Source organism: Nyctereutes procyonoides, unplaced genomic scaffold (genome assembly GCF_905146905.1).
Source record: "Nyctereutes procyonoides isolate TBG_1078 unplaced genomic scaffold, NYPRO_anot_genome, whole genome shotgun sequence".
Lineage (NCBI taxonomy): Eukaryota > Metazoa > Chordata > Mammalia > Carnivora > Canidae > Nyctereutes > Nyctereutes procyonoides.
Window position 1 is genome coordinate 3,530 of NW_026574960.1, and position 13,964 is coordinate 17,493.

The window sequence follows — 13,964 nt, forward strand, 5'->3', positions numbered from 1 at the left end:
AACCCATGGGCCTTTGGAATGGCTCCATTTAGCTATGCACGTTTTGCATGTCATCAACCCGACGATTTCCCTTATATCTTTATTAATTGCTAGGGGACGGAAGAGATGCATCCAGTTATTTGGACATGAGCCTCATAGTATTGTATGTCCTCTTTTAACCGCCTCCATGATAGAGGATGCATATCAAACCTCCCTGGAATGGCAAACATCTATGGCAAATTTTCCTGGTCAATTTCTTTTTCATCTTCCCAATGACAAACTCCTTCAGGGTCTCTCCATCATTCCTACTATATTTGTTTCTCCAATTTCGAGTCAACCGATTAAAGACGCTCCCATCATATTTCCGGACGCCAGCAAAGACGGGCACATTGCCATTGTCTATCTGCATAAACAACATAAAAATATCATTCTGTTGTCCTATAAAACAAAATCTGTCCAGAGGGCTGAACTTTATGCTGTCATGAAAACTCTTGAAATTTATCAAGAACCCTTTAATCTCTATTCAGATAGTCAATATGTCGCCAGGATATTACCCATTCTTGCTGATTCTTTCATAAACTCTAATGATGAGGAACTTTCGTGCCTTTTTCATAAAATACAGCAGCTGCTCTTAAAAAGAGTTTCACCCGGGATCCCTGGGTGGCGCAGCGGTTTGGCGCCCGCCTTTGGCCCAGAGCGCGATCCTGGAGACCCGGGATCGAATCCCACGTCGGGCTCCCGGTGCATGGAGCCTGCTTCTCCCTCTGCCTGTGTCTCTGCCTCTCTCTCTCTGTGACTATCATAAATAAATAAAAATTTAAAAAAAAAAAAAAAAAAAAAAAAAAAAAGAGTTTCACCTATATTTGTTTCTCATATTAGAGCACATTCTGGTTTACCTGGACCTTTCGCCTCGGGAAATGACTTGGCTGATAGATATGCTCATTTATATTCTGTCATTGCTAATAAGGATTCTGTCGGTATAGCAATGAAAAGTCACTCTCTTTTCCACCAAAACGCTCGATCCCTACGAAAGCAATTTCATATAACTAGAGAACAAGCTAGGCAAATTGTTAAAAATTGCTCCCTATGTCCCCAATATGTTAACACCCCTTCCTTTGCCATTAATCCGCGAGGCCTTTTACCCAATGATCTCTGGCAAATGGATTTAACACATTATTCATCTTTTAATAAATTACAATTTGTGCATGTTTCTATTGATACCTATTCTGGCATGATCGTAGCTTCTGCTCATTCTGGTGAAAGTTTTACTGATGTTCAAAATCACCTTTTTCACGCTTTTGCTTACATGGGAATGCCTAAACGATTAAAAACTGATAATGGGAGTGTTTATATATCCCAAGCTTTTAAAACCTTTTGTGAAACATTTCACATCCAGCATACCACAGGCATCCCTTACAACTCTACAGGTCAAGCTATTATTGAAAGAGCTCATCTTACACTTAAAACTACCTTACAAAAACTAAAAAAGGGGGAGATTATGGCAGGAAAGATGAAATATTCCCCCCACATGCACCTAGACTTAGCAATATTCATTTTAAATTTTTTGATTGTGCATGATGATGGATATACACCATCAGAAAAACATTGGGGAAAAAATACTGATCCACCCCTTATGGCAAAGTGGAAGGATCCTATGACAGGACAGTGGAAAGGCCCTGACCCCTTACTTAGACAGGGTCGAGGATATGCTTGTATCTTCCCACAAGATGAGGAAGCACCGCGCTGGGTTCCAGCCAAATTTGTTAGAGATATCAAAACTGAGAAGGAAGATGAGTCGGCTGAACTTATGCCCTCCTCGGAAGAAGAAGACTCGTAAGATGAATCTGCCATCATGGAGGCAAATGAGGAAATTAACCTCGCAAGCCACAAGTTTGGTAATATCCTCTGGTAAACAACTAACCCCCTTGACTCATTTTCTGGCTTGCCTCAGCCTTCTTATTATCCCTCCCCCTGCTGAAGGAAAACTGTTCTGGGCTTATTTGTCCAGTCCTCCTGTAGCACAGCCAGTAACTTGGGAGGATCCAACCCCTAAAATTCATATTAATTTCTCTATCTTGGGGAACGGGGTCCCTAGTTTCTTCCCTTCTGTGCAATCTCCTATAAATTATTCCGGATTGGCCTTTCACCCTCCGATCTGTTTTCAAAAAGAAACCCATCCAAAGAGACTAACACTCTCTTGCTTGGGATCCGTGCCTGTAGGCAGAGTCCTAAATTATTCTACTTGGTCTCTCTTTCATGTAAAAGGTAAAATGCAATGGGCACAAAAGTATATACAGGCCTATTGGCAGAAGTTGGAAATCATTGGAGATGGGGTTCATGATTCCAAGAGTGCCCCTATTGTTATGAATCAATGTCCTTACAAAGGAAATGCATTAGAAGGAACCTATGCTTTTGATGATTGTCAGATGTATTCACCCAAGACCTTCTCTCCACATGAAGTGGACTTCCCAATATTTGATCTATCTCGATCAGCACGTCATACTTCCACCTCCACATTGGGTCCCATCCTAAAACCCCTTCGTTTAATTCCTAGCTATATGCGCATACCCAATGCGGAATTGCAAGAGCACACTCGAGCTATCCCGCGATCCATTTTATTGACTAGTACAGGAAAAGTACACAGAGATTTATGGAAGCTTTATGCTGCTTTTGACCAGATTTACACAAATGATAGCATAGGCTTTCCAGAGGCTATTCTAAATCCCACGTTCTGCGTTCGCACATGCGTGCCCCCTCCCTTTTTCTTAGTAATAGGAAACGGCCAGGTAACTGTCGAAAAAACTAAAACCTCTACCTTTTATCGACTTCATTGTCCCTCGTGCATATTAACAAATTACATACCTATAGATAAGAAGATTGATTTCAACACAAAGTTATTCCTGGTGCAACAACCTCCATATTGGATGATTCCTGTTGATGTGAGAGGACCTTGGTACGCGAACTTTGGCATGCAGTTAGCTCAAGAATTGGTGAAGAAGCTAAGAAGAACTCCAAGATTTCTTGGACTTTTAATTGCAGGGATAGTGGCTACTATTGCTCTTATTGCTTCTGCTACTGTATCTGTTGTATCTTTGCATGAAAATGCTCAGACTGCTGAACATGTAAATGAATTTGCTAGAAATGTAACTGTTGCTCTCGATGCTCAAAAGAGAATTGATGAAAAAATTGAAGCACAGATTGAAGCTTTAAAAGAAGCCATTTTATATCTTGGTGATCAATTTGTTGTACTAAAAACTATAACCCAATTGACTTGCCATGATGCTTATAAGCATATTTGTGTTACCCCTCTGCCTTTTAATGGGTCATGGGAAAATGTACGTATGCATTTACAAGGGTTTGGAATCATGCTAATATTAGTCTGGATCTCTTAAAATTACAACAAGAAATAAACGTCATTAGTCAAAGTATGTTGCATTATGAAGACCCCGGCGATTTAGCTGGTGAGATCTTAAATCAGTTAAATGGTTTTAATCCCTTCAATTCATTGAAATATTCCTTTTGGATATTTTTGGTATTAATAATCGGATTAATTCTGATGTATGTAATGTTTGCCTGCTCTTGCAGAAAATTCAATAATCAATTAAATTCCTCTAAGGCACAACTTCACTTTTTGCATTTGAAAAATATAGGGGGAGATGTTGGGAGCGGTCCCGCAGTGCGAGGCAAGGTTCCAAGTTGAGCCAAAGCTCCCTGTCTGTCCCTAGCCAACCCGCAGTCCTGCGGCGCGAGGCAGGGTTCTGGGTTGAGCAAAGGCTCCTTGTCATACCTGGCCAACCTGCTGGGGCTGCACCTAGCTCTTCCCCCTTATGGAAGTAAATGTACATATTTGCTTCTCCTTTAAAATGTTATCGAGACAAGTTCCCATAAAGTAAGCAAGAAGGTGGCCTGACACATGACCACCTTGGCAGACATTACTTAATAAACAAACTTCACTGTTTAGTCTATATGTGGCATTCCTGCTCTATTGCTTAAACAAATAACAGGTGTTAGTTTTAAAAACAATGTATGTTTGTGCGCGAGATGTACTTCTCCTTAAAGAAATAAGCTGCCTGCTTACAGAGGCTATATAAACTCTACATGCAAAAATAAAGCTTGTCCATTGCGGCCATCAGCTGCATGGAACCTCCTATCCCATGAACTTTTAGTCTCTTGTTTCTTTCTCATCCCCTTGCCCTCGGTTCCTGAATCCGGACCTTCTCGCGCCGGCCGCGACAGTGAACCAATGCATACCATTTACATTTTCCATTTTTGAAAGTTGGAAATATGAATTATCTTTTCTTAGTAAGAACTAATAGCTAGGATTACAAAATAGAGCTGCGGGAAGAGAGCTTAATAGGAAGAAGGAAAAGAGGAAAGAGAGAGCAGCTGGGAAGCTGTCCCAACCCATGTAAGGGCTTGAATTCTCTCAGATGTTGGGCTCTTTTCCAGACATCAAGAACTGTTGATGTTTTCAAGGGATAGTGTTATTTAATTAAATAGAAGGAAAGGAGAAACCAATGTGTCAAACAATTTGCTCATACAAGTTACAGTTCCATGGATATATTATTTTTAAAGTAAATTAATGTCACAATTACAAAATATATGTGTAACTAATATCTTCTTGGATTCTGCATGATTTACTATTTTGCAAGGAGAGATGTTAATGATGTAGTATTTTAAAAAATGCTTTGAAATATAATTGACATGACATCACGTAAGGTTAATAAAAATGGTGTGTTCACTGGATTCATTTATATATTGTAATACGATTCCACTTTGGGGTTAGCTAACACCTCTATCACATCACATAATTATTTATTTCACGAGGAAGAAATTAAAATCTAGCCCGTTAGCAACTTTCAAGTTTACAACATGGTATTGTGGTCTATAATCACTATTTTGTGATCAGAGCTCCAGAACTCATTTATGTACTAGTTGCACACGATTTACTCTTCTACTATCCCTAGTGCTTTGTTATTTGTTTCTTCCTGTTGTTCTCCACTACCCTCAACAGAAGACAATGTAGGAAACCCACAGGAGGTGAAAGAAGTGTTTGACAGGAAAAGCTTCAGAGAACTGATCCCAGTTAGCTCCAATTTTTTCTGTTGGGGAAGATTGCCACTATTCTCCCTTTTGTCCTATAATACACAGGCCTAGCTTGCAAAGCAGGGTGGATTTTTAGGCAATCTCAAAGAGATACAACTAGAAAAGATAGGCTCTTTAAATTTTCCAATACAATTGTGGAAGTTGTGGTTTCGTGAGAGAATAGAATTGGAAGCCTCTCAGTTCTAATTCAATCTCAATACCCACCCACTTAATTCTTTCAGTCAATGGTTCATTTCTTCTTAAATGGACAGGCAGATGGGTTTATTTGATAGGCTAAAAAGGGGTAAGAGTTGAATTTCTAGGCCAGTCCCACCTACCATTTTATTGGAAGTCAGCTGTAATTGAGCTAAAGTTGTTTTTCAGATCAACTTGGAGCAAAATATCGCCTCTCTGACAGACCTCTGGGAGGAGGTCAGATCTAGATCTGTTCAGATCTAGGTGGAACTTCAAGCTGTGACTAGAGAGCTCCATGGACCCACGGCAGAAGTTTCCTTTGAACTTCAGGATTCACAGATGGGCAGGGGAGAAAATTAAGGGGAAGACACAGATAAGCCTGATAACTCCCTTCTTGACAATGGGTAATTTCAGATTCATTGTATTAATTTCCAGGCCTTGAAGGAGGAAAAAACTAAGTACACTTCCTCAAGCCAGAAGCAGAAAGCTTGTAAGTCCCTCCTGTAGCAAAACAGGAGGGCAAAGGGAAAATCTGTTAAGGGTGAACTACATTATTGAACTATGTTAACAATGCATTGTTAAAAAAAAAACGCACACACAATGCATTGTTAAGAACAAGACAACAGGGATCCCTGGGTGGCGCAGCGGTTTGGCGCCTGCCTTTGGCCCAGGGCGCGATCCTGGAGACGTGGGATCAAATCCCACGTCGGACTCCCGGTGCATGGAGCCTGCTTCTCCCTCTGCCTATGTCTCTGCCTCTTTCTCTCTCTGTGACTATCATAAATAAATAAAAATTAAAAAAAAGGACTTGATTCTTGATTATTTGCATCCTAAAATATTGGACCTGATTCTTTGCACCTTCCCCACTGTTATGTTCTTTCATATCATATGAATTTCACATAATATAGATCATCTTTTTCTGTAATGTGTCATTGCTTTTTTTCTGCCACAGTTTTTTTTTAAAGTTAGCATTTTATTTTTTTTTAATTTTTATTCATTTACGATACTCACAGAGAGACAGAGAGAGAGGCAGAGACACAGGCAGATGGAGAAGCAGGCTCCATGCACCGGGAGCCCGATGTGGGACTCGATCCTGGGTCTCCAGGATCGCGCCCTGGGTCCAAAGGCAGGCGCTAAACCGCTGCGCCACCCAGGGATCCCTCTGCCACACTTTGAGGTGAGTTATTCTATCCCCCCCCACACACTTTTTTTCCCTCTTGTCCTTTTTTTTTTCCTGCATGCTCTACTTTTTACCTCAGAAACAACCAACCTCATTGGGTTGAAGTTTGTTAGTTAGACTGATGATTTGCTTGACACACATCTCTTTCCTATTATTCTATATAAGATCAAAGATGTTAGGATGCTGTTTTGTTTTCTTCATTTTCAGAGGATAAGTCTATGAAGCAAGGTATGTACATGAGATTCTTAGAGTGTGTGATATACAAAACCATTAAATTCCTAGGGCAATCAGTGAATACCTATCATCATGAATGCAACATTCTTCACAAATAAATTTTATAACAACCAAAACTTGGCTTTATTATAACACTATTTTTAAACCATTTTCTACAGAAAACTTTCTATTTATATAAACGATAATAAAATTAGATCACTTTGTAGGTGTTGGAGCATCATCACTATATACTGTATATCAGGTACTTTTCAGAATTTTTGGGTCATTGAGTCATTATGCCCTTAGGCTGAATGAGCACTATGATTCTTTGTTATTGCATTTAATATATAAACTTTTTTTTTGATATTGCATTATATGTGTGTCTTTAAGCCACTCACTTTTCTGGCTGTCTTAAACATGTGCTTTCTCTCTTCTCTAATTTTATGCTTTTAATCTGAAAAAGCATATCTGTACTAAGCAGAAATCTGTCTGAAGTAGGATAATAGTCACTGGGTAATATTTAAAAACACAAAGTTTGTAATGTAAGAGTTGAGCTTTTGGTACAGCTTGGACCTCTATTTTGTTTTTTTTTTTTTTCTGCTGCCTCGAGCCCCTTAATAAAACACTTGGTTTCATGGTTCTTATTAGGATTGCAGAGATTTGAAGTAGGTGACTATTTCTAAGCAATGCCCATATTAATAGGTAGATCAACTCTCAAAATGTTGTGAGGTTTAAAGGTACCCTATATGTGAGCATCTGATACATGACAGTCACATAGGGTGTGTCTGTGAGAGAGAGAGAGAGAGAGAGAGAGAGAGAGAGAGAGATGGAGAGGAGTAGGAGTGCAAGGGAGAAACCAGATCCATCCTTTCAGGAAAGAATTGACCAAAAGGGGTGGTTTGCAACTTCTTTGGTAGCCATCTCTAGCGTATTTCACTGACCTGAATCACAATTTTCAGCACTATTGTCAGACAAACAGAAATGCCACCCTCATCTTTGTTTTGTTTAGGACACATCCCCTCCATCTCTTTTATTTAGAGAATCTATTTAGTTTGGGGAATGTAAGGTGTAACAGAGTATGAAAACATCCAATTGGAACAGCGATTAATTTGATTTTAATAGTCAGATGAATTTCTTTAACACAAAAAAAGGAAAGTGCAATTGGCAGATGCTTGCTGATGATCACCTATCATCATAGCAATGTCTTACTACTGAATAATTAAAAGCACACTTCCAAACTAGAGAACCCCTTCCAATTTGGACATAAACACATACTAGGATTCAAGTACCATTTTAGATTTCAATAAAACCTTAATCAGAAATCAATATGTTAGGAACTGAAATTTCAATAGTCAAATATTCTACTCTATAATGGTAAAATAAAATAGCCTTATATATATATTTTTTTAATTTTTATTTATTATTTATGATAGTCACAGAGAGAGAGAGAGGCAGAGACACAGGCAGAGGGAGAAGCAGGCTCCATGCACCGGGAGCCCGACGTGGGATTCGATCCCGGGTCTCCAGGATCGCGCCCTGGGCCAAAGGCAGGCGCCAAACCGCTGCGCCTCCCAGGGATCCCATAGCCTTATATTTTTAAAAAGATTCTTCAACCACAACAAAAATGTATATTTTCTGGGAAACTCTCAGCTAGCCAGGGTTCATCCTTCCATTTCTGGTAGGATATTGTTAACTGAGTTTTTACTGTAACAGTGTTTCTAAGGAAGAAATTTTTACTCCTTGAAGACAGTGGGCCTATCTGCATCCTTTAAATTCTTGCAAATTAAATTCTGATTAGATACATTTATAGAAATTGTCTGATGTATTTTCTATATGAAGAGAAAGATTTTATATTAGTCTTCTTTGTGCATGTGCATTATTAATCGGAACAATGTCATTTGAAAAAGTATTTTACTTAGATTCTCACATTTATTTTAACAAAGTAAGTAAATTCTATTTGATGTTCAGTGAAACAGGCTAAGTTATGTTGTTGGATGTTTATGGTAAATATGTGCCATTTCCCACTCATCTTTGTTTAGGCAAACATTCATTTCTGACATTTATCTATCTTATTTACCAGTCACTGCTATTTATATTAGTAGGCAATGCTATTTCCTATTTAACTTTGGTTTGGTCACTATGCAAGTATAATTTTGAGCTCAGCCACCTGTTTACACATTCTGTCATACGGCAAAACAAAGCCCTTTCTAAAGTAAGTATTAACAAGGAAAGTGGCAATTGTGTGAGTGAGACATTTGGCAGTCCTAACCCTAAAGCAGCCTTAAATTAGGTTTTTTTTTAAACTGTTAGCCTGCATTAATTCCCGAGGATGCTTATTGGTAGGCAGTATAATTGAGATGCTGGTGAGTATGAATGGAGTAGCAGGACCATTATTGATAACACTTGGATGTAAGCTTTTAGCTTATAAATATTGAAAATGTGTTAACATGTATTGATGTTTGGTCATGAACCCAGGGGCAGTGGAATGCATAAAGGACACACTGAATACATAATAAATGAAGGAGCTGCAACTCTCCTGTTATATTGATGATGTACTTCTCACATGGATGTTTTTTTAACATGGAGAATATTCTCTCTTGTCAAATTTTTGGAAAGGAACTATGAAATCTTCTAGTGCACAGATTTGCCAAATTTCGGCAGTTTCCAGAAAAATCTCAGAGTAAGCTTCCAGTGAGTGTGGTGGACTAGGGATTTTAGAGATCGGAGTTTAATCCTATTACCTGTGTTGTTTTCCACCTTAACACCAGGAATCCATTTTGGACACTGATTTCAATGAGCTATTATTAGGTGAATGTCATTTTAGTGAGTGATCTAAAACTGAATGAAGTCCCCGAGTCAAATGTTTTGCCTTGTATACAATAGTAAAAGATGTATGAGAAGAATAATTTACGTAAGGAATATGGAATGTGACGTGGGAGGCTCTGTTATAAAACAGGGACCTCTCTTTTCCTGAATTAGGGGTAATCTGAAAATTTAAAGGAGATGGAATTCGGGTGAGCAAAAATAGTTAAAATATTTTTGCTAATGAAAAACAGTTATGACTGATTTTCTCTCATTTTTTAAAAAATTTTTTTATGATAGTCACACACACACACACAGAGAGAGAGAGAGAGAGAGAGAGAGAGAGAGAGGCAGAGACACAGGCAGAGGGAGAAGCAGGCTCCATGCACCGGGAGCCCGATGTGGGACTCGATCCTGGGTCTCCAGGATTGCGCCCTGGGCCAAAGGCAGGCGCCAAACCGCTGCGCCACCCAGGGATCCCTTCTCTCTTTTTTTTAAGGTGGGCTGAAGGAAAAGCTATTCAGTCCAACTTTAGGTAGTGGAATGAGAGTTTTGACCAAGGTTTTGTCTTCCTATCATTAAAAAGAATTTTCTGAGTATGAGTTTCTAACAATATGGGTAATCAGAAATTTGGAAAAGAAAAGGCTAGTCTTGTAGGATGTCAGGAAAGGGCATGAGCAAGCATTAGATAAAAAGAATGCACACAAAAAAAGACACTTAAAGGGATGAATACCCAGCTTGTCAAAAAACAAAAAAAAAAAAACAAAAAACAAAAACAACACTTAATGATGGAGTAAAGATAAATCTGTCAGTTTCTCATATGTTGAATATTCATCATATAGTCTATGCAGCTGTATCTCAGAATGCTGTTTCCATTTTTTTTAACATAAAGCAGATTACTAGTTTATTCTTAGATACTGAATTGTGTCCCTTGTATGCCTAAATGAACTGTTATAAGACAGGCCTTTAAATAGTATTTTGTTATTCTCAGTATTTTTTTCTTATTCTATGATCAGGTTTATGGTATATAGGCTACATTATTTTTGGAGATAGGCAAAAGATTATATGAAGAGCATATTCCTAGTTGGTATGCAGATATTCTGATGGATATTTATTCAGTGTTAAATAAAACTAGTGCTATATTAAATCATATGTCCATATATGTTAAGGTATGGATGTTGTACTTGTTGATTTATTAGTAGAGGAAGTGATCTTATTTATTTCTCTAGTAGGCTTGTTTCATAGGTTAATTCAGAGACTAATCATATCTTTTCAGACTCAATAACTTATGTTTCAAATTTTACAAAACTGTAACTTGGAAGTAATATATCAATTCTTATATCCTCCCTGATAATATAAGTAATATATCAATATCTTACTGGTACTTAAAATCTTATACTTCAAACTAATTTAAATGACCAATTTAAACATTTAAAGTAATTAAATATATCTATATAAATATATATAAAATACCTGACTCCAGAAGTGAATTTAAGGTGAAACTCATGAAACTGAAGCTCCAGACCCCAACTTGCACAGGTCCTTTTCCTTTTTCTTTCTTTTTTTAAATTCCTTAATTTTTTATTCCTGGTACCACTACCACAATTTACAGGGCAATATACCTGATGTAATTAAAAGAAAAAGAAAAAGACAAAGCTACAACAGATAAAAGACCTCAGGAATGTACATTTAATTGACACTACATTGCATTAATCAATAGCTGCAGCTTTTTGCAAACTGTGGCTTTCTTGCAGCTTTTTGCAAACTGTGGCTATGACAGTCCTGAACAAGAAGAGTTTCCTATTTAAGCTGCAGTAACTTTTCTGACTATGGATCATCGTTCCGCTTGTGGCAGATTTTTACAGTTCCTCTAATGCATTTGGGACGACTGTCTGAAAGTAACCTGCAGCTTTCCTGACAACTCCTCTCTTTCTCTCCTGCTAAGAACTGTAGCCCTTTTCTTCTGAAATTTTTTTAGAAACTTTTGCTACCGTATATATAAATCTGTTTTCTCTGTAATACCAACTATTTCTTGATTACCCAAGAGAAAAAAAAATTAAAAATCCTAAACATAGATTACAAAGAACATGCAAAGTCCATATGCATTTTGACTTTTATATCTATTTTTGAAGTATAATAATGAGAAAAGTGAACATATGTGTAGAGATGGCAAATTTTCACTGATGAGCAATATCCCATCAAGAAATAGAACGTTACAAAAAAAAAAAGGAAAGAAATAGAACATTACAAGCACCCTGAACCCCCCATGTAGTTTTCTGGTGTCTACCTCCTTTCACTCAGAGTAAGCATTCTCTCCTGACTGCTAAAAGCACAAATTATTTTCTCCTGTTTTGAACTTTATAGTCATGGAGCGACACTATATATATATATATATATATATATATATATATATATATATATATATATATATTGTGTCTGGCTTCTTTCACTCATATTGCTTTTATATCTACATAATATTTATATCTACATACTGCACTAAATATGCATATAAATACATATATTTATCTTTTATAAAACTCATCATTATGTTTGGGAGAGTCATCAGTATTTTCTGTGTAATTCTAGACTATTCATTCTCCTGGCCGCATAGTGTGCATTGTGTGAATATACCACATTTTGTTTATACGCTGTGCTCTTGATGGACATTTGGTAGTTACATTTTTTGGCTAATACAAGTAGGTGTGATATGACATAAAAAATTATGTCTTTTCATGGACATATGTATACATTTCTAAGAGCCAAGTTACTGGGTCATATGTTTCTATATGTTTGGCTTTAAAAGATACAGTTTTCCAATGTAGTTGTGCGATTTATACTCATACTAGCAGTGTGTTAAAGTTTTGGTTGCTCTAGATTCTTGATAAAATTTTCCATTTTTTAAATTTTAGTCTTTGCAGTAATATTGGTGATTTTTATTGCATTTCCATAATAAAAAATTTCATATTTTTTGTCATTGAGGTATTCTCATTGGTTCAGTACATTTTTGTGCACGTTTTAGTTGGATGTTTCTGTTTTTTTTCCTAGTGATTTGTAGAAGTTCATTGTGTATTCTGGTATTAGCCCTTTGCTGAATATCTGTATTAATATTTTCTCTCAGACCTTTTGTTGACATATGACATATAAGACTCAAATAACATACTGCTCACAAAAAGTCACTTTGGGTTATCCCCCAATCAAAGGATGAAGCTTTTCTCATATATTTGTTCCACCACCACTTAGGGGTCCAGGTACCATATTCTCCAGCCCTGTCCTGGCCTCCTTTCAATCCAGAAAGATTTGAGAAGTGATTAGCAAGGCTAAATTCATAATGTTTGCTAGTATATGTCATAGTCTCAGGAATATTATAGAGATTAGAGTACAGAGTCATATTTAGTCAATTTTAGAAGATTAAATTCAAGTTTGTAAGGATGAGTTGGATGTGCATTTGAAGTAAATACCATTTTTTTAGGAGATTTAGGTGGTTTCCACTCAAAGGAAGAAGTGGCTTTTAGAAAAGATGCCCTTTTTGTTAATAGACACGTGACATGTTTTATTTATTCATTTATTTATTTATTTATTTATTTATTTATTTATTTATTTATTTTTACATGACATGTTTTAAATCCAAGAATGAAAACACTATTGTTATGTTGAAGCCCAGTCCTGAAGCTCCTTGATACTGTGGCCTGTCTTCTGTTTGTACAAAATGTAAGAACCTTTCTCTGTTACTCTTCCTCACTCTTTTTTTAAATATATGTATCAGGAATGTGTTCTGCTGTAAATAGCAATTTAAACCCATGAGGGGTGATCCCTGGGTGGAGCAGCAGTTTGGCGCCTGCCTTTGGCCCAGGGCGTGATCCTGGAGACCCGGGATCGAATCCCACGTCAGCCTCCCGGTGCATGGAGCCTGGTTCTCCCTATGCCTGTGTCTCTGCCTCTCTCTCCCTCTCTCTGTGTGACTATCATAAATAAATTTAAAAAAACCCATGAGGGCTTATTGGTTTTATGAAACAAATTTAGGGGTGAGGTGTCTGAAGCTAGTATATCAGCTTAAGACGGTTGCAAGGGACCTAGCTGCATTACATTTTCACACTCTCCTCTCTTTAGCATGTAGGTAGGTCTTTGTCCTTCTGCTTATGGGCTCTGGGTCATAAGATAGCTACTGTACCTACAGGGAGAAAATATGTTATCCAGGCAGGAAGAAGTCAGAGAGCAAAAAACTAGTAGGCTAGTCCCTAGTAGGCTTCACATTCAGGTTGAAAATCTCTAGGAACTTTTGCCTGGTTCTTACAGCTTGAACTCTGACATATGGCTGCATTTGGCTCCAAAGCAATCTGAAAATTGAGATGTTTTGTTTTCTAGCTGAGAGAGGATGCAGGACACGGACAAAAAAAAAAACTGTAGAAGGGATAGGGTCCCCAGAATAGGCCACAGAACCATCACCTCCCTCCCTTCTTTCTTACATATTTTTTAAACTATTGGTTATCATTATACAAGTATTAGAGGCTTA

General features: G+C 37.5%; 1 protein-coding gene across 1 annotated transcript in view; it reads left to right on the plus strand.

Moving 5' to 3' along the window:
* Positions 1–1,817: 1,817 nt before the first annotated feature.
* The window catches only part of LOC129506228 (endogenous retrovirus group K member 25 Env polyprotein-like), a 37,717-nt gene continuing 25,570 nt past the window's right edge, over positions 1,818–13,964 (plus strand). Inside the window, exon 1 of the mRNA XM_055319750.1 lies at positions 1,818–3,314. Coding sequence (XP_055175725.1) covers positions 1,818–3,314 — 1,497 coding nt within the window. The remainder of the gene's footprint in view (positions 3,315–13,964) is intronic.